Source organism: Poromitra crassiceps, assembly GCF_964638095.1.
Source record: "Poromitra crassiceps genome assembly, chromosome: 1".
Classification (NCBI taxonomy): domain Eukaryota; kingdom Metazoa; phylum Chordata; class Actinopteri; order Beryciformes; family Melamphaidae; genus Poromitra; species Poromitra crassiceps.
The window spans coordinates 116897492-116919592 of NC_139623.1; the positions used below are offsets into that span (position 1 = coordinate 116897492).

Below are 22101 nucleotides of genomic sequence, written 5' to 3' on the forward strand. Positions count from 1 at the left end.
CAAATCAACAAAATGGAAAAAGACAAAAAGGACAAAAACAAGCAGTGGCAACAGAGCCACTCCACCAATTACAGCAGCTAGGCCATGTGGAAGGCCACCCAATCATCACTGTTCCTTTGCCTACGAGCTATGGCGACTAACCACATCCATTATGCTGCACGAGGCTCATGCCACAGCAGTAGCTCCTAACAGGACAGAGGGACAATATTAATCACTTAAAATGGTTTAAAACATAAAATACACTATAGGCAGCCATACCGCCTTACCTCCATTAAATACAGCCACACTATGCCAATGAGAAGCCAGGCAGTCATGCTCCTTGGTCCTATTATGAGACATGAATGATATGGGTAACGCTTTAGAATACAGCCCGCAAATAAGCATGTAGTTAGAGTATAACAACGGGGTTTAGGGCTGTAGTTATAGTCTAACTACGGGGTTTAAGGAGTGAATTATAAGATCTGTACTTATAGTCTAACTACAGGGTTTAAGGAGTGTAGTTATGGTATAACAACGGGGTTTAAGGAGTGTAGTTATGGTATAACAACGGGATTTAAGGAGTGTAGTTAGAGTATAACAACGGGGTTTAAGGAGGGTAGTTATGGTATAACAACGGGGTTTAAGGAGTCTAGTTAGAGTATAACAATGGGGTTTAAGGAGTGTAGTTAGAGTATAACAACGGGGTTTAAGGAGTGTAGTTATAGTCTAACTACGGGGTTTAAGGAGTGAAAAAATACTTTAACTAGAGGGTAACAAGATCTGTACTTATAGTCTAACTACGGGGTCGCGGGCTGTATTATGAAGCAGGGGACAAATGTTTGTACTTATAGGCTAATTACGGGGTACCACACTGTACTTACAGGGTAACTACGGGGTTTAAGGAGTGTAGTTAGAGTATAACAACGGGGTTTAAGGAGTGTAGTTATGGTATAACAACGGGGTTTAAGGAGTGTAGTTAGAGTATAACAACGGGGTTTAAGGAGTGTAGTTATAGTCTAACTATGGGGTTTAAGGAGTGTAGTTAGAGTATAACAACGGGGTTTAAGGAGTGTAGTTAGAGTATAACAACGGGGTTTAAGGAGTGTAGTTATGGTATAACAACGGGGTTTAAGGAGTGTAGTTATAGTCTAACTATGGGGTTTAAGGAGTGTAGTTAGAGTATAACAACGGGGTTTAAGGAGTGTAGTTAGAGTATAACAACGGGGTTTAAGGAGTGTAGTTATGGTATAACAACGGGGTTTAAGGAGTGTAGTTAGAGTATAACAACGGGGTTTAAGGAGTGTAGTTAGACTATAACTACACTCCTTAAACCCCGTTGTTATACTCTAACTACACTCCTTAAACCCCGTTGTTATACTCTAACTACACTCCTTAAACCCCGTTGTTATACTCCAACTACACTCCTTAAACCCCGTTGTTATACCATAACTACACTCCTTAAACCCCGTTGTTATACCATAACTACACTCCTTAAACCCCGTTGTTATACTATAACTACACTCCTTAAACCCCGTAGTTAGACTATAAGTACAGATCTTATAATTCACTCCTTAAACCCCGTAGTTAGACTATAACTACAGCCCTAAACCCCGTTGTTATACTCTAACTACATGCTTATTTGCGGGCTGTATTCTAAAGCGTTACCATGATATGTTATATTTATATTTTATATTTACAAAATGCTGCTTTGAGGAAAAGCAGATACACTGCTGCAACATTGTGATGTAATAAAGTGAGGAACATCCGTAAATAAAACACAAAACTAATGAGTGAGACTAAAACAAAGGATTTCATACACCAAAGCAGAGAGCGCAAACAAACCAGCCTGTGATCAGCCACACACATCACCGTACCTCTCCATGTGCTGCTGTGCAAAGGTGGAGAAGCCACCGCCAAACACCTGCAAAGATGTCAGGAAAACTCAAATATGCAAAGCCAGTATACAAGGAAGGACAGGTAGAGTGCAGACCTTGTGTGTCGTGGATCTCCCTCACATGAAACAGGGTCAGGAAAGATAGAGGCAAGCTTACCACCAGCCATGCACGGCTCCCTTTTAAATGAGCTGTTAACTAGCCCCAAGGGTCTCACCTGTTCTGAATGTGGGCTGATTAGGGGGCGCTACTAAAGGGGGCGTTACTAAACCTTAGTAATCACAGACCTTATTTCAGGTATATAACCACAAAACCCAGTAAAAAAAACATTGACTTCGAGAAGAGGGAACCCAGCACTTAAATGAGTACCGGTACTTAAATGCGTCATCATCCCTGCAGAACTCTATAGACTAATGTAAGTAACCTAGTCCTAGATACAGTGGCATGCCGTCCATTAGGCAAACTAGGCAAATGCTAGGGGTGCTTGAGCCATTAGGGGCGCCAGAGAGTTTTTTTTTTTTTTTTTTAATACTTTTTCATGATAATAGGCCTACTATTATTTTGCAATAGTAGACAAAAAATAAGACAACAACGTCTTAAGTCTTTAAATAATAGTGAAATCATTTGTCTAATTCTGGCTTTCTGGCTGCAGCCAGGCCCGTAGCTACCATTGAGGACACCGAGGTAATCCCCCCCCCCCCCCCCCAAAAAAAGGAAAAATAGCCCCGGCCCCCAGATCTATTCATCTGTCATTGATGTTTTAATATGACAGTTTTGATCAGAAATGCAACAATTTGCTTCCTCTCTGTGTGCTATAGAAGGAAGAAAGATAACTCACAACATTCAGATTTTGCATTGGGGCTAGACTTTGGGGACAGTTCTATTGAAGTGAATGGGTAAGTAACTACCCTCTAAGTGATGTTTGTGTAGATGGGCCATTGTATTTAATTGAGCAGTATTCTGCCATGTGACCTGTATGCAGAATATAAATTATATTATATGGAGAGACATTTATTATTTTTATCATTTTAAAGCAACAGCACAGTTAAAGAGGATATTAATCTAACATGATGTCTGTAGTTCTTTATAGATCTAGCCTCTTAATTTTGCTCTCAAAGTGCACCAGATTGAAGCATTTTACTTTAAAATGGACAAAATTTTCTATCTTGGTACTTCTCAAACCCTGGCTACGGGCCTGGCTGCAGCACTTTCACCATGGTCGCTAATCCATACCACCCCAGCCCCTGCGTGCCCGCGCCCCCCTTCTACCTGCTCGGAGCTTTTTCCCAGAGTGGGGAAAGGGTGATTCTGAGCCTGCACTGCAGGCAGCAATTTTAGCGGTGACATGACGTCAGTTTGTGTGACTGTATAAGTATCTGTGGTGGAATTAGCTGCAATATAATTTTTATTATATTTTCTTTGGGGGGGGGGGGGGGGGGGGCACCAGCAAAAAATCTTGCCTAGGGCACCAACTTGGTCAGGCACGCCACTGCCTAGATAACCTCCTGCACCGTCTCTTCTGTTGAACTCTATAGACTAATGTAGGTAACCTAGATCAGTGGTCCCCAACCACCGGGCTGCGGACCGGCACCAAACTATAGGTCACTTGCCCATGACCCCCGGAGGTCATGGGCAACCGGCTTAACCTTTTACCTTCAACCTGATGAAGCGCATCTGCGAAATGCATTGTTCTTGTTGCTAATAAATCATGTATTTTTGAAAGTTTGGTCATCCTAAAAAATGTTTGGTGTGCGGTCCTCATATGATATGGACTTGTTCCTGAGAAGTTTGTTTTTTATCTAGTATTTTGATCTCTCTTGCTGTAACCAGCACCTCCCGTTTTGGATGTGCACCACTGCTCTCCTATTTATTAAAGGAAGATATTCACAAATGTGTCACTTTTGGTTGGGTATTTTGCCACTATTTTAAGATAGACAGTTTGGGCACTGGGCAGCTCGAAACATGCACCTGCGCACAGTGTCGGGAAGAGAAGGCAGGGTGTGACTTGCTGCACACTGCACCGCTTACTTCAACACCTGGGTGTTTAATTTTTTTTAACTTTTCTAACCCTAACCATAAAAACCAACATCCTTAAAACACAAATTAAAATGCAATGAAACATGTTTGAAGGGTTGTATGGTGATTCCTCTGTTCTGCGTCATCATGGCTTTCTGGCAAAAAGTCTTCAGGGCTAACTTCTCCCATGTGCCTAGAGTGCAAGGCTACAGATCTCATGCTCTTAACAGACATCCCATGTGAACACACATCACTTATCGAAGCGGCTGCACGGTTTAAAAATTAAAGAACTGTCCAACATTTTATTTTTGACACTTTATTTATCCAGGGAATATGATCAACTCTTTAAAGTCGAACTGAACCCGTCACGTCCGTTTCAGACTGAAAACATAACTTATCTGAGATCACAGGTTGAGAGGCGTGTAATATGTCGATGATTTTATTTGACAATTCTGGGGACTGGATTGGGCTTTGGCCAATTCTGGCGTGTTCTGCCTCCAAATCGAGTGGGATTCAGCGTGTTGTGGCGCTGTCCTCGGGAAGAGCCTGCTGACGCGAGGTTAGTGGCTGAGTGGAGCTCAGCGAGCCGCAGGCAGCCAGCTGCCTTCGTGTTGCCAAGCAGGAGTGCAGCCCGTCAGCCTGGAATCTCCGAGGTGCGACCCCTGACAACCAGCAGGCTCTCAAGCGTGCGCCTTTATCGCTGCTGTAAATACGATATTCCTGGAATGCGCATTTTAACGAGCCAGTTACATTTCTTTGCATTCTTAGATATTACCGTTTTTGTTTTTTGTTCATGTTTCATCATACAATTGGCCAAGTTAGTAGTTAGTTTATGGGATAGGAATTCTGCCAGATGACAGGCACTAGGTGCCATTTTCTCTTTCTTTTGGAAGAGAAAATTATCCTGAAATGAAGATTTGATTGACAGCTGCCATGTCGTGATACGATTGGTTGAAATGGGGTAGAAATTTGATAGTACTAGGTGACGTCAGCAAACTGTAGATTACTGTTATCAATGAAATCTTGAAAAATGAACTTTTGATGTGAAAAAGTGTGAAAAACTAAAGAAATTAGATTTTTGTGATTTTTTTGCATACATTATTAAATAGGTGCACTGCATACCCAGGTATTTGAACTAAAAGAAAAGAAAAGTCATTTTTGGGTTCAGCTCGCCCTGCTTCAGGTTCATACAGTTCAACACACCATCACACTGGGAGCTGACCAGTAGAACCACTCTCCTAGCCTGGCTCCAGACATTCAAAGTCCCGCCCACTCCACAGTTGTGGAAGATGGAAATTAGTTTACAATTGACTCTGAATATCAATCTGGCTACCAGTCTCCTGCTGTTGGCGAGAGAAACTCCACTGGAGTAAGTGGGGGTTAGGTGCCTTGCTCAAAGGCACCATGACGATGGAAGTGAGAGTGTATCTCACTCACTTTCCACATCAAGATGTGTCCAGCCTGTCTGGGATTTGAACCGGTGACCTTCAGGTCACAAAAGCTCTACAACCTCACTTTATATGTGAATCTTGCCTTGACAACAGATTCTGAGTGAGCAATATCAAAACCAGATAAAAAGAAAGAAGATATATTTATCAGACATGTTAAATTTATTAACTTTAAAGTGATAATACAGAAGATTTTCATGTAAATAAATGTCTGTAAAGTCACTATATATCACCAAGGAAAAAGAAGAAGAAGAAAAAACCCTTCACGTCACATATGCGCCACTGTGTGGATCTCATCTGCAATTACTGCTCATGGCCATTGGTGTTGTCAGAGACAAGAAACCTTCCATATTATCACTTTAAATACAAAAATGAAAATATCAAAATAACTTAAATTTCTATTTCTGCACAAAATATATAAATTCAAGCACTTCCAACGCTTGAATTCTCTTCTCTTTTTGCTGAAGGGCATATGTATTGTGAGCTAATATCTTTGTGGGTGGGTGGGTCCTGCGGGGAGGGGGATTATGTTCTAATTGTATTTGTTTGTGTATGTGTATGTAAAGTTTTTATTTGTATAGATGTTTGTGGTCTCTTGTGTTTGTGTTATGTAATTTTGTGTAAAAAAAAAAAAAAAAAAGCACTTCCAACGCCACATGCCTAATTAGGTCTATTTTCTAAAACTTTTAAGGCCTTGATTCCGCCCACTCGCCCCAAATGCACAGACTTTCAAGGATTTCAAGGACCCATGGGAATCCTGAGCAGAAGTCTTTTGTCTCAGTTAACCCAAATCAGCACATCTTCAGGACCAGAGTAGGCCCGCTGGTCAGAGGTTGAAAAACAGCTTTGTATCGGTGGTTCTTGGTGTATTATAAAGCTGCCTGTCTTCAGTGGTTCAAAACGAGTCTGAGCTCCTTTAAAGATCCAACAGGCCGTCTGGATGGATGGAGTGGAATATACAGAGCAATTTGGGGCGGGGAAGGGGATGGAGGGGGTCGGGGGTCATCAGTACGTCTTCTTCCAGGAGCGGAGGTAGAGCTGGATGGGGAGGAGGGGGTTTCTGTTCTGCAGGCTGGGGTGGAAAACATCAAAATCTACCCTCCTCACTCTCTGGAGGTAGTCCTCCAACACCACCTGCAGAAGACCACACACCACAGAATAACTCAGTTTGCATCAATCAGGTTATATCAAAAGAGTTGGACCCTCAGAGCTGCAGGAGTGGGCTGGTGCATCTCAGTCAAGCGCCCAGGGACAGCTCCCTGGGCCATGAAGCAAATTGAGCATGGTGGCCAAGCTTGGTCACGTGACGCCCTGCAGCCCAGAAACAGTTTTTCTCGCCCACGTACATGGAAATAAGCAGTTGTAAAACTCCAGGAGTCTTTGAGTTATCAAGTTTTACGTTATGAGCCAGAATCCTAACCTGACGCTGCCAGATGGACGGTTTAGCTCCACATACGTTTCACTAAACCGAGAGAATCTCTTTTGATCTCGCGAGGTTATCCATCTTGCAAGCAAGGTTACCAGAATCCACCAAGAGCTGTTTTCTGGAGGTCTTCCCCTCTCTCTAGTCTCTATGGGTCTGGCCACTATACTGTAACTCCATTGATGTCTGTGGGGAAGGGGGGAGGGGGTGCAGACATGCACACATGACCGTGGCGGCATGTCACAGAAGTAAAACCAGGAAGAAAACTCCTTCAAAATGCTTCATATGCTGGTGAGCAGCTTACGTTCAAATGAATGGGCGGTCATTTTTCCATCCTGCCAGTTATATAAAACCTCCCTGGTGTCAGTCCCTCAGGTAGCCAGCAGCACTGTTTCACATCACATCGCATGCTGCAGCAACACCAATCATCTGAATTAAACTTTCAGCAGAGCCAGGAAGCATGTGCGGCTTCTCACAAGCCACACACAGACACGCGCGCGCATACACACATACCACACACACACACACAGCCACTGCAGCGTGAAAATCACACTCCACGTGTTAAAAGAGCCTTTTAACACGTGGAGACGGAAGCTTCTCAGCTCTGTATTTATAGCATCTATGATCTAACACAACGTCATGTTTGTGGACTGTGAAGGTGGACCTCACTCTCTCTCTTTCTCATACACATACGGTACTTATATAATGTCCAGAGCAGGTGGACCCAGCCCCGGCGCCACGAGTGGGCACTAGGGAGCAGTAAATCACTGTTTATCGCAAGGTAAAGCGCTGAAAATATTCCAAATAGCATTCTCTAAAACTGATATCGATTTGTTTAGGTGGGCCTTCTTTTAGGTGTCTAAAATACGTTTTGCTGCTGGCCCCAGCAGTACATTGCTTTGCTTCTGTGTTGTGGCTCTCTACGTCTCCAAACTGGGGGCGCGCTGACTGCAGGTACACTGACTAAGGATAAGTAATGGCTTGTACACACTACACCAGTGGTTCCCAACCTTTTTTGTGTTATGTCCCCCTTGAGCTGTTTTACCATGCCAATAGTACCCCTCACTCATGCATGTCGATAATTCTCCTAAATTTGTTATATTCAACTTATATTAAACTTTTAGATGACCTCTCTAACACATCTCATTATTAAAATAATTTTAATGACTCATCTTTAATACAATTCTGACAGTTTTCAATTGGAAAAAGTAATCAGTTTTTATCATTTTGGAAATACATTGTAATCCCCAATCTTTCCAAGTACCCCCTGCAAGCTGCTGAAGTACCCCTAGGGGTACACGTACCCCTGGTTGGGAATCACTGCACTACACGACAGTCATCAGTCGCTGTTCCTTTCACACTACACAACATGCTGCCTTGTAATCGGGAGTCTTTAGCTCATTGTGCGGCAGGGGATCACACATTACAAGATATTTCACCAGGAGAATCCCCCGACGAGTTCACAAACACAGTCTCACCCCGGCTTTATTCTTTCTGAACACACACTCGCACATCGATGAGTCATTCTCCAAAATTGGTTCAATGTCAGATTTGTTAAAGTCAGAGTTCGAGGTATATGCAGGGATCCTGAAATTAAATGCAATACCTTTTAAGAACTTTTCAATATATATATATATATATATTATATACCTCAACGCCACTTTCACATCAGCGATAGGGATGTAAATCACAAGTTTCATCACGATACGATATTATAGATTCTTTGGACAACAATATATTATTTGTTGATATTCCAAAATCTACCCCGATGATTTTGATTCAATTCAGGGGTCTGCGATTGTTAAATCACAAGTCTCCACCCCACCTACAACTGTCACTCCTGACCAGAGCACGCCCACACCCACAAAAGATTACCGTAAATTCCGGACTATAAGCCGCGGCTTTTTCCCCGTTTTTTGGGCTTTTTTGGCCCCTGCGGCTTATATAACGGTGCGGCTTATCTATGGATTTTTTCAGCAAAAATAAAAATAAAAAACGGAATTCTCTCTTCTTTAACACTCTTTCTAACTATAAATCCACTTCTGTTTTAATTTCCTCTCTTGCCCTCTTTTCACCACACCGCGGACACTGTGTGCACTGTAAAAAAAAACACAGGTGGTGTTGTGTTATGTTGTTTTGTTGAAATGTTAATAAATGGGAGCTTCCTCAAACAGCCATCTCTTTCCCGACAATCCCCTCTGTGCACGAACCCTTACATATGGTAATTAAACATTAAAACACAATAAAAAAAAAAAAAAAAAAAAAAAAACATTAAAACACCCGCAGCTTATAGTCCGGTGCGGCTTATATGTAAAAAACAGTCAATTTTGCTGCTGCGGCTTATAGTCCGGTGCGGCTTATAGTGCGGAATTTACGGTATATAACTCTGATTATGTAACTAGACCGTTTGACCGATTTCCACCAAAATCGCAAGGAAGCATCTATGGAGCACGCTCTACAATCCTGATCTTTTGATTTTTGAAATCTACTTTAGTTTCGGAGATATTAATCGTTAAAGTTGTGAGAGGGCGTGGCCTCACAGCTAAATTGTGATAACTTCATGACCGATTAAGGAATCTTCACGAAACTTGCAGGAGGTCTTCGGAGATCATCACAGACCATGTGTGTCAAATTTTGGGCAATTCGACCAAAAGGGGGCGCCATAAACGGGCTTGGCCTAACACAAAAAAGGCCCTAACTCCGCACCTGTTTGTCCAATGATCGCAAAACTTGTCAGATATATCAAGGAGGATGTCCTAGTCAAAATCAGAAGTTTTGTCATCATTGGTGAAAGTGGGCGGGGTCTATAGCAGTAAATCAAGTCCATTCGCATAATCGGTTGCAAACTTCTCAGCCTCATCTGGAATGACATTTCTCACATGCTATTTTGCAATTTGAACAAAAGGGGGCGCCGCAGATACTAAAAGTGGGTGTGGCCTAACACGAAATATGCCGTAACTTCACACCCGTTTGTAACTCCCAGGCTGTTTCTCCAATTTTCAAACAACTTTTTTCCCCATGTTCACCTGAACGTGCTCTACAAATTTGCCTCAAGGACTATTAGGTGTTCAATTTGCGCAAGGCTTGAACCCCTGCCGTTGCCGCTTGCGGCTATATTTATTACTTGTTATCAGACTTGTAATCCTGTGTTTTCTAATACTTTGTGCAGATAAAATTATCCATCCATCAACCAACATTCACTCTGAAAATAAATGGTTGAACTGCCCTGGACTCCATTGTGTTTAATGTGCACACCGACATCCATGTTCTTGGCATGAGCCAACACCACCACCAGCAGCACAGATCATTTACAGTGATCGATATGAGACAATATGCCTATTTAACACAATCAGCGAAAATTTAATACCTCATCAGGTGATTTAAAGCAACTACAAGCAACATTTTCGCTTGTTATGAAAATCTAAATTTAATAGTGATGCCTCACATCTTACCTATAACAGCAGTGCTCTCCCGCGTCTCTCCGTCCCGGAGAGAGACTCTATAAACAACAAGAGAGCACTCGCCGATTAATTTGGCTTTGGTCTCATCTGCTGTTATAGATAAGATGTGAGGCATCACTATTAAATTTAGACTGTTTCATAACAAGTGAAAATGTTGCTCGTAGTTGCTTTAAGACTTTTTTTTTATACTTTCTAAGGGCCTTAATTTTCCCTAAATTGATTTATCAACTTTTAATACTTTTCAAGACCCCGCAGACACCCTGAACTTGACTTTAGGCCACTGACCCAGCTAAACAGTTGGTGTGCTGCATGCTGACATACCGTCTGGAGGAAGGCGGGGTGGGCAGCTGCTGGCACGGTCTTACTAAACGATCGAGCCTGTAGGAGAGAGCAGACAGACAGGTGCCAGGTGAAGACAAGACACCCAGAACTGTTCTCAAACTAACAACCCTCTGTCAGATCCTCAGTATTTACTATCTGCCTCCAGACTGTGGAATGCTCTGCCTGAGGAGATTAATCTGCTGATTCACTACATACTACAGAGATTAATCTGCTGATTCACTACATACTACAGAGATTAATCTGCTGATTCACTACATACTACAGAGATTAATCTGCTGATTCACTACATACTACAGATGATAACTTTGTCGTTAAAGTGTTCACACAAGTGCAGTACGTTGCACGTAAGGACGCATTGGTCAGAATGCGGAAAAAACAACAACAACATCCGGTTAATCGGTTCCACGCTGCCAGAAGGTCCAGTGTACGCACGGGCACGGTGGCTCAGTGGGGGCACGGTGGCTCAGTGGGGGCACGGTGGCGCAGTCGGTAGCGCTGTCGCCTCACAGTCAGAAGGTCCTGAGTTCGATTCTCGCCTGGGACACTGTGGGCGCTGTGGTTGTGTTCCCCCCCATATCTTCAGTGCCTACTGCCCAGGTGGGGTATCTCGTCGAAAGGGCCTTTCTCTCTGTGTGGAGTTTGCATGTGCTCCCCCCAGGGAGTTCCTCCGTATATAACCCCCCCACTAAAAACATGCAGAAGATCAGATCGTCATCGTCATCCGACCAGTGACGACAACATCCGAAGTTGGTCCCCGGGCGCTGTACGAGAAAGCGACCACTGCTCCTGGCCTGCCCCTCGGAGGAAAGGACATGCCTGGATGGGTTAAATGCAGAGGACACTTTTCACCGGCCACCGTCAGCATGAGTGTGTTGTGGCCGCATGCATGTATTGTGGTGTTCGTGTGACAATAAAAGACGGGCTTGTCCGTTACGAGAGCTTTTTTTATTTTGTGTTTAGTCCGGTTTGCTTTCACACAACAAACGAACCGTGCCAGGGTTCACTTGCAAGTGAACCGAGACCCACGTTTTTAAGCGGACCAGAGTTCGCTTGTGTGTTCCGCCCCAGAGTTTGTTTGCGCTTTCACACCACCCCAAACGAAGCGGACTATCCGAGGAAAGGAACTCTGGCACGTTTAAAGCAGACTAAACAGCTTATATGTTAAAGCGACCTTAACAATCCTATTTAAAGCTGGAAATAAGGTCCAGGTTATAAAAAAAGAGAAGTCTCCTTTAATTCCTTAAGATATCCTAATTCTATTATGAGGAAATTGTTAGTTTGGTACGTACGTGCTGCAGGTGAACGTGAGCCTGACTGGCGATGTCGTACACGACGTCTCGTACGTTCTGCTGCCGGCTGCTGCGGATGAAGTCCTCTTGGGAAGCTCCATGCTGGTGACACACACACACACACACACACCCACGCACGCACACACACCATTGGTCATGTTTAAAGCAGCTACGAGCAAGATTTTCGATTGTTATTAACTCATTGAGTGCCAGCCACTTTTGGAGAACGGACGCTCCCAGTGCCAGAGTTTCAGAGCGTTTTCAGTGATTTCTCGAGGCCCACAGAATATTGTGTGATATTACTATGTAAACACCGAACACGCACAAAGAACAATGAGACTCTATTGTATCAGCAGCAAAAAAAAGTTTATTGATATCATTTTCCGTTCTTTAGTTATCAGCCGGAGAAGATAGGTTGATTTCAGCAAAAACACACGTTTCAATTTAGAAGCTGAGATAATGAGCCTTTTGTGAAATGAAGCATTTCAAGCACATCACTGACTCTGAAGCTAATATTTTCTGATGTAGTGACACCTCAAAAATAATTTCCTTCAATAAAACAGTGAAAACAAAGGAATTTTTTTTTGGCCAAATAATATTTTTTAGCTGCAACCAGCAGCGCTGGCCCCTGCGTGCGCAGACCCTACACCTTCTTGCTGGTCTTGATTTACTGCTGGTGGGCATCAGATATTCTAGCTTGTTTGCCTGTCGCTGTCGAGTCTGCTGTCTGGGTCTGTGTTTACTGTCAATGGTTGTATGCTGCCCTGCGTGCCACACCCCCCTCCTCCTCCTCCGTGGGAGTGTCTCTGGTGGCTCTGCTGCGTTTGCTCTGCGTTTGCTCTGCACTGAAAAGTGCGCTGCACCCCGCTTTTTCACAGCGTGTCGCCGGCTCCCTGCTGAGAATAATGTAACTTTTCAGAAAGACGCTGGTGTCGGCAACTAAATCATATGGAGGGGCTATCGCAGCGGAGACGGAGGGGCTCAATTGTGGCAGCAGATTGACTGCTGTTCACAGGCACAGCTAACGTTATGCTTCATGCATATCGATGCATACCGATGCAATTTCCGTTTCCCCATGACTTCTTCTCTCTTTTTTCCTCGCCTTTCTCTAATCTGGAGAGCACTGTCACCACCTAATGGCTCCATAAAATAGCTTTTACACATTCAACATCCACCATACTTTCACAGGAGATGGATCTGGCTTTGATCCACGTCCCACCGTCAAAAAACGCAATTGACGACTTTAGTCGTCATTGGCACTCTACGTTACTATCCGAATTGACGACTAAAGTCGTCATTGGCACTCAATGAGTTAAAAGCTGAAAAAAAGTGTTTTGTGGGTAAGTTACACTTTAAGTTTCAATTTAACAGAAAAGCCTAGCCTATCTCTCCAGTTCAGCTGTATATAATTTCAGCTCCACTTAATGTGTCTGAGAGCCAATTCTCCTCTTTGAGCCTGGAACACAACAACACAACTTCAAAGGACTAGCATTAATGAAGGCCGACTGTTGCGTGGCCTCACAGGTCTACAGCCGACAGTCAATTAGCACGTAGCTTTGCCGCCTGAGTGAGACCTAGGACTGATATACAAACCACATACACAAAACTAAGCAGCGTTTGCCTACTATTTCCACACCACTCTCACTCACCACTTGTCTGATGAATCAAGATTTTATTTGTATGTTCATTGTCTGCCTAAAGAATCAACAACAACATGGAAATGAGTCCTGCATTTGATCCTTGACTCTTCTTTACATGCATACAGCATGTTGGGCAGCGCTAGAGGCTCTGCAAACAACAGAGGCATTGGTTTGAAATGGTACACAACGAGAAGACAAATGAGCACTGCTCCATACAGCAGTAACGTTAGACATGCTGCCTGCCTCCATTCAAGACCATTGCGCGGCTGCAGACTGAAGCGATCTCACAGTCAATACTGAACCAAATTCAGAAATTGTTAGTCATTTACACAAGTTAGGAAAATAGGGTCCAGGTGGGAAAAAAAAGACTGACAATTTTCATTTAAAACCCACACCGCTTGAAAGCTGGTTCAAACGGCAAGAAACTGAATCCCAGTTCCAGACCTGGGGTCGCCACCAGGGTCGGAATTTAGCAGGGGCTCGGGAGATTTTATCCCGTAAAAAAATCTGAAATTGCCCTTTTGGAATTGGGGCGACGGTGGCTTTTTTTGCCCTCTTAAAATAATGAGTTAACTACTTTCTGTATGTTAAAATGACTGTTTGGAAAGCGTGTCCTCGCACCGGTACTAGTAGCCTACAATCACCTGGTGGCGAACACAGACAGTAACGTTAAAACCGAACCACGCTCTTCCCCTCTCTCCTAAATGCTCCTTTTCACACCGTGGCTGCTGGCATTTGTCAATCAATCCAGCATGCATGTAGGCTACAGGGATAACCCTAACCCTAACCCAGCATGCATGTAGGCTACAGGGATAACCCTAACCCTAACCCAGCATGCATGTAGGCTACAGGGATAACCCTAACCCTAACCCAGCATGCATGTAGGCTACAGGGATAACCCTAACCCTAACCCAGCATGCATGTAGGCTACAGGGATAACCCTAACCCTAATCCAGCATGCATGTAGGCTACAGGGATAACCCTAATCCAGCATGCATGTAGGCTACAGGGATAACCCTAATCCAGCATGCATGTAGGCTACAGGGATAACCCTAACCCAGCATGCATGTAGGCTACAGGGATAACCCTAACCCTAACCCAGCATGCATGTAGGCTACAGGGATAACCCTAACCCTAATCCAGCATGCATGTAGGCTACAGGGATAACCCTAATCCAGCATGCATGTAGGCTACAGGGATAACCCTAACCCTAATCCAGCATGCATGTAGGCTACAGGGATAACCCTAACCCTAACCCAGCATGCATGTAGGCTACAGGGATAACCCTAACCCTAATCCAGCATGCATGTAGGCTACAGGGATAACCCTAACCCTAATCCAGCATGCATGTAGGCTACAGGCATAACCCTAACCCTAATCCAGCATGCATGTAGGCTACAGGGATAACCCTAACCCTAATCCAGCATGCATGTAGGCTACAGGCATAACCCTAACCCTAATCCAGCATGCATGTAGGCTACAGGGATAACCCTAACCCTAATCCAGCATGCATGTAGGCTACAGGGATAACCCTAACCCTAATCCAGCAGCATGCACAGGTTTCCTGGTTTCCATGACAGGATACTGGTGAATGTGCACGTTAAATTGTCCATTTCCATATCAACAACACAATCACTCCACGCACGTCAATTAACACAGAACAGGAGTTGGTCCGTGATGGAGGAAGACATAGACAGTTTCTTCCATTTAATTCTGTGTTCGCTCATGCTGCAGCATCAAACTAGCGACGACAACTACACAACACCTCCGGCCGTTACTTCCAAAATAAAACACAGTGTGAAAACTATTGACTGTAAAAAGAGAAAACCAAGCACTATACGACAACACCTCCCCTCGGGATTTTCAAAATAAAAACCCACCATTGCTAAACGCTGTTGGTAATCTGAGACATTCAACGTTGAGTAGGTAGTTGTATAGCAGGCTAAAAAGGCTTTGTTTTCAGGTTGTTTGTTTCATAATTAAATTTGTATGATTGCATTTGTGCTCATCCATAGATAGTGTGAAGGGCTGAAAGACGATAGTTCAGTTATTTGTTTATAATGAAGATTTGTTTTGTTTCCCTGTGACAAAGGGGGGAATAAGTAACAACAACAACAAATTGGTATCGACCCAACATTTTGCAATCGGTGCATCCCTAATTTTAATTTGGTCATATTCGTCTACTAACTAAACCAGTGGTTCTCAACCTTTTGGCTCGTGAGCCCTTAAAAACTCTTGATGCCTACTGTGGTGACCCCTGTTATGCTCATGTAACGGAAAGAGTAGAGAAATAAAGATATAGGCCTAACAAATGTTTTATCTTGTTTCAGCTTGTTTCAATGAAAGCTGTCTAGTATTTTTCATTACTTTTAGAAATAAAATAATAAAATAAATAAGATTTGATACAAGTTATTGAATATAGGTCTGTCATGCAACATAGAAGAACTACGGCAAGGTATTTCCCAACATTTGATAAAAAGAAATGCCCCGGAATTGATCAAAAATGCCCCCAAAACAAATTTCACTGGGGCAAAAAAAAGCCCTTGTTAAAAAAAGTTAATTTCCTACCCTGGTCGCCACTCTTTTGTAATGATATGACAAATTATTTCAAAATTACGGACCAATATATCACAGAGATGTTCACATATACCTACCAGTCTCGTAAGTATGCAAATTTGTTTCCAGTTCCTTACACATTGGAATGAATCCATTAACACTTAACATAAACTCAAAGCAATCTTGACCAGCAATGCAGTGCGGAGACTGATACTGTAGATAGGAATAAAGTGTATCAAGCTTGGCCCAGCAATTTTGAGATGATGGAGCGCACAAGGCTCAAACTCAGAGATTCCGGGAGGCTAAATTCAAACTATTTTAAGGACCTCTTCATAAATTCAAGAACTTTCCAGACCCGTGGTCACCCTGCAGACCCTGACCCCTGACCTCTTAGATGGATGAGCTCACCAGCATGCAGATGTCCATTGGCAGGTAGACCTTCCTCCGGCAGCTGTGGTACGGGATGGCCCTCAGGCTCGTCACAATGCCGTGAGCTTTACCGATGTGGCTTGCTGCATGGTCCGCATGGACATCCTTCAGTCCTGCATCCATCCACCCGCAAGCACGCGCGCACACACACACACACACACACACACACACACACACACACACACACACACACACACACACACACACACACACTTTGGCTTTGTGGTTTGTAGGGATGGGCATCGAATTTCGAATTTTCGAATAATTGTTGTTGTTATCAAGGTCGACTTTTATTATTGAAAGTCGAAATTCGATTTTTTTTTATTTTTTTTTGTGAGTGAAATGTTGCATTGTCTCCCCTGATTCTAAGTATAGTCGAATCGCTTGGTTTGAGCAAGTAAAACAATTTTTATAAGCATTTTAAGCAAGGTTTATGGAAAAATGAATGGCGGATGAAATCCCATGAAGAGGGAGAGGGGGTGACTTTGGCACCCCTTTGGCACTCAGACCTGAGCCTACTAAATATTTAATGAACCACTCATGATTGTCAAAACTGTTTTTTATTTTCGAAAATGTCAATGTCATGTAACATGTTCTTTACTTCAGTGGTGCAATGCTTGTTTGAGCTAAAAATAAAATAATAATAATAATAATACATAGGTTTTATATAGCGCTTTTCTGGGGAACTCAAAGACGCTTTACAATACATAGAAAAGTAATACAGTAAACAAAACTAAATAAAGAACGAAAACAAATACAAATCAATAGATTGCAGAGATGGAATGGTGGTTAGAGGTAAAAGTCAGATATTGTAGGCTGTTTTGAAGAGGTGGGATTTGAGTTGGGTTTTGAAGGAGGTGAGTGAGTCAGAGTTTCTGATATTGAGGGGCAGAGCACACAGCAGCAGCAGAAGCTTTTTCTATTAATTAATAAAGCCTTAGACTTAGAATCAGGGGAGACAATACAACATTTCACTCACACACAAAAAACAAAAAACCCACATTTTTAATTTTTTTTACATTTTTATTTTTATTTTCGAATTTCGATTAAAAGTCGACTTTGGCCAGCGAATTTCGAATAGTGTTTTTGCTAGAAATGCCCATCCCTAGTGGTTTGTCACTTTCGTGTGAGGCGAGAGAAAATAATGTTTATTTTAGCTGCAGGCAGGCAAACATCATTTATTTACCGTATATAGCACATTCCATACACTCAACTCAATGTGCTTCAGATAAAACACAAACTATTTAAATTTTACATTATACATACGTTTTCCTACAAGGGGTTTATGATTCGGAATATCTATTATTGGCAGTTACTACTATCAGTACCCTCAACCCCCCCCCCCCCACACACACAGACACTCACTCTTACCTAAACACTCCAGTATGAGGTATATCAAGGAGGACTGGGTGTTTTCTGAGTAGGCCTCCAGCTCCTGCAGGTTCCTGTATGCTCGGTCCTCCAGATCCTTCTCCTGGAGCCGGGACACACAGAAAAACACCCTCAATACAATGCACACTGCTAACACAACTACACACTCAATACACACTGCACAACTACACACACTGCTAACACAACTACACACACTGGATACACATTGCTGTAACACAACTACTACTCTTTAGAAACAGCCAATTGTATGTAGTATGTATGCATGCTACTGTAGTATATCAGCTTATTGTCCAGCTTATTGTGAGAATGCTGCCTCAGGGCAGACATGGTGTACTGTAGACACTTAGCATGCTTCCCAAGTATCAGTCTGCTGTGCTCTTGGGGAAGAAATAGTGTTCTGTATGCATTGATCTGGCTAAGCTTGTTTCCGTCTATACAGGTTACACAGTGCTGCTCTTGGGACAGGAATAGTGTTCTGTATGCCACACAGAGGTATCATGTCTCAGGATCTGATGCTGTGTTCACATGCAGGCCACACAGAGGTATCATGTCTCAGGATCTGATGCTGTGTTCACATGCAGGCCACACAGAGGTATCATGTCTCAGGATCTGATGCTGTGTTCACATGCAGGCTACACAGAGGTATCATGTCTCAGGATCTGATGCTGTGTTCACATGCAGGCCACACAGAGGTATCATGTCTCAGGATCTGATGCTGTGTTCACATGCAGGCCACACAGAGGTATCATGTCTCAGGATCTGATGCTGTGTTCACATGCAGGCCACACAGAGGTATCATGTCTCAGGATCTGATGCTGTGTTCACATGCAGGCCACACAGAGGTATCATGTCTCAGGATCTGATGCTGTGTTCACATTCAGGCCACACAGAGGTATCATGTCTCAGGATCTGATGCTGTGTTCACATGCAGGCCACACAGAGGTATCATGTCTCAGGATCTGATGCTGTGTTCACATGCAGGCCACACAGAGGTATCATGTCTCAGGATCTGATGCTGTGTTCACATGCAGGCCACACAGAGGTATCATGTCTCAGGATCTGAGGTTGTGTTCACATGCAGGCCACACAGAGGTTTCATGTCTCAGGATCTGATGCTGTGTTCACATGCAGGCCACACAGAGGTTTCATGTCTCAGGATCTGATGCTGTGTTCACATGCAGGCCACACAGAGGTTTCATGTCTCAGGATCTGATGCTGTGTTCACATGCAGGCCACACAGAGGTTTCATGTCTCAGGATCTGATGCTGTGTTCACATGCAGGCCACACAGAGGTTTCATGTCTCAGGATCTGATGCTGTGTTCACATGCAGGCCACACAGAGGTCTCATGTCTCAGGATCTGATGCTGTCTTCACATGCAGGCTACACAGAGGTTTCATGTCTCAGGATCTGATGCTGTGTTCACATGCAGGCCACACAGAGGTCTCATGGCTCAGGATCTGAGGATGTGTTCACATGCAGGCTACACAGAGGTTTCATGTCTCAGGATCTGATGCTGTGTTCACATGCAGGCTACACAGAGGTTTCATGTCTCAGGATCTGAGGCTGTGTTCACATGCAGGCCACACAGAGGTCTCATGTCTCAGGATCTGAGGCTGTGTTCACATGCAGGCCACACAGAGGTCTCATGGCTCAGGATCTGAGGATGTGTTCACATGCAGGCCACACAGAGGTCTCATGTCTCAGGATCTGATGCTGTGTTCACATGCAGGCCACACAGAGGTCTCATGGCCTCAGGATCTGATGCTGTGTTCAAATGCAGGCCACACAGAGGTCTCATGGCCTCAGGATCTGAGGCTGTGTTCACATGCAGGCCACACAGAGGTCTCATGGCCTCAGGATCTGAGGCTGTGTTCACATGCAGGCCACACAGAGGTCTCATGTCTCAGGATCTGATGCTGTGTTCACATGCAGGCCACACAGAGGTCTCATGGCCTCAGGATCTGAGGCTGTGTTCACATGCAGGCCACACAGAGGTCTCATGGCCTCAGGATCTGATGCTGTGTTCACATGCAGGCCACACAGAGGTCTCATGTCTCAGGATCTGATGCTGTGTTCACATGCAGGCCACACAGAGGTATCATGTCTCAGGATCTGAGGCTGTGTTCACATGCAGGCCACACAGAGGTCTCATGTCTCAGGATCTGATGCTGTGTTCACATGCAGGCCACACAGAGGTATCATGTCTCAGGATCTGAGGCTGTGTTCACATGCAGGCCACACAGAGGTTTCATGTCTCAGGATCTGATGCTGTGTTCAAATGCAGGCCACACAGAGGTCTCATGGCCTCAGGATCTGAGGCTGTGTTCACATGCAGGCCACACAGAGGTCTCATGGCCTCAGGATCTGAGGCTGTGTGACACTTGTCTAGATGGAAATTGATAAAATGTGATTTTATACAGATTTCTGCACTTCCCAATGATTACAAAACATCCAATCTGGGTCACATGGGAGTTGGGGAACTAACTTTGAGCTTCAGTGTGAACAAAGTGCTGCTTCAGAGGGAACTTTTCTCATGTTTGAGCTGCTGGTAAATGAGGCAAAAAAGGTGAGAAATGTCCAACTGAAAGGAGTTGTCTGTCTCTTACTCTCTCTGTTATGATCCTCAGCAGCCATCTCTTTGTCAGGTAATGTTTCCTCACCGCCTGCAGGACAACATTCAAACTGTCAAACTCAACGTTCCTCAGAGATATCATGTATACATTTAAACATAAGAAAACCAGCATAATGTCTAGTATATTGCTGATAATACTTTCAAACCTATAAACTAGAATATGACACTGAATATGACTAGTGCTTGTAGAACATCCAAATGTCCAGCACTCTCGCCTCACAGCAAGAAGGTCCCGGGTTTGATTCCCGCCTGGGACGCACGCTGTTGACACTGGGGGTATGTCTCCCTATGCCTACGGTGCCTAGGTGTGTTATCTTGTGAAAAGGGTCTTTCCGTGTAGAGTTTGCATGTTCTCCTCGTGCTCCTCTGGGGTTTCCTCCATATGTAACCCCCCAATAAAAACAGAAGGTCATCGTCTGACCTGTGGCGGTTGGAAGAAAGGTGGTCCAAAGGTGGGCACTCCACTGCAGCTGCCCACCGCTCCTGGCCTGAACATGGAGGAAACTGTACATGCTTTTTACTTCATTATTTATTTGGAACAGCGCAACCACCCTACCCCCCCAGTAAGCTACAGGCCTCTGTCTCCATCTTGTGCCCATTTTAAATCTAGCAGTTTCATCTCAGTAGTCAAAGTCGGACGGACAAACCCGCCTTTATTATCACACAGCAACCCAACACACACATGCTGCCAGCCACACATGCTGACAGTGGCCGATGAAATATTGTCTCTGCTTTTAACCCATCCAGGCTTGTCCTTCCTCCAGGACCGAGGGGCTGGCCAGGACTTCCTCCAGGACCGGGGGGCTGGCCAGGAGCAGTGGGGGGCTGGCCAGGAGCAGTGGGCAGCTTTCTTGTGTACAACTTCAAACGCTGTCGTCACTGGCCAGATGATGATCTTCTGCATGTTTTGATGTTGTATGGATGAACCCCAGGGGAGAACATGCCAACTTCACACAGAAAGGCCCTTTTGACCAAATAGCCCACCTGGGCAGTAGGCACCGAAGACATGGAGGGGACACCCTCAGTGCCCACAGTGCCCCAGGTGGGAATCAAACCGAGGACCTTCTAGCAGTGAGGCGACAGCGTTACCACTGCGGCACCGTGCCCCCTAATAAACAGCTGTCAATGTATGGCCAGTAGTCGTGGATAATGGCAATAAACAAGCAAAACACCTAGCAGAGGATACAGACAAATGTATTACCACACCATGTACTGATATGACAGCTTGTTCAATTCAACAAGCTTCATCGATGTGATTATACAATGATAAACATGTGTCAGAGGTGTGACCAAGTCAAATTCGTCCAAGTCCCCAAGTCAGTCTCAAGTCTCAAGTCTAAATGTAGAACAAATCAAGTCAGAACAAATCAAGAGTTCATGATCAATTTAACATCTTAAAGAAAACTAAATATCTGACTTTTCAATGTATGGTTTTAATAGGATAAAAACTTGGTAAGAGCATTATGAGTTTGATTTCTATTAGCAGTTTCAACTTCTATCATCATCATCAGTATATAAAAGGGAGCTAGGACTCTGTCTGTCTGTTTGTTTCTCTGTCTGTCCCACTGATAACATAATTAGTGATCAAATTCACTCACAC

General features: G+C 44.0%; 1 protein-coding gene across 1 annotated transcript in view; it reads right to left on the reverse strand.

Annotated features, from left to right (window-relative positions):
- Positions 1 to 4007: 4007 nt before the first annotated feature.
- ndufaf6 (NADH:ubiquinone oxidoreductase complex assembly factor 6) overlaps positions 4008 to 22101 on the reverse strand; it is a 32595-nt gene continuing 14501 nt past the window's right edge. Inside the window, exons 4-9 of the mRNA XM_083644817.1 lie at positions 20476 to 20532; positions 17847 to 17949; positions 16455 to 16588; positions 11851 to 11952; positions 10541 to 10597; positions 4008 to 6469 (exon numbers count right to left, since the gene is read on the reverse strand). Of these exons, the coding sequence (XP_083500943.1) occupies positions 6341 to 6469; positions 10541 to 10597; positions 11851 to 11952; positions 16455 to 16588; positions 17847 to 17949; positions 20476 to 20532 (582 nt within the window). The 3' untranslated portion in view covers positions 4008 to 6340. The remainder of the gene's footprint in view (positions 6470 to 10540; positions 10598 to 11850; positions 11953 to 16454; positions 16589 to 17846; positions 17950 to 20475; positions 20533 to 22101) is intronic.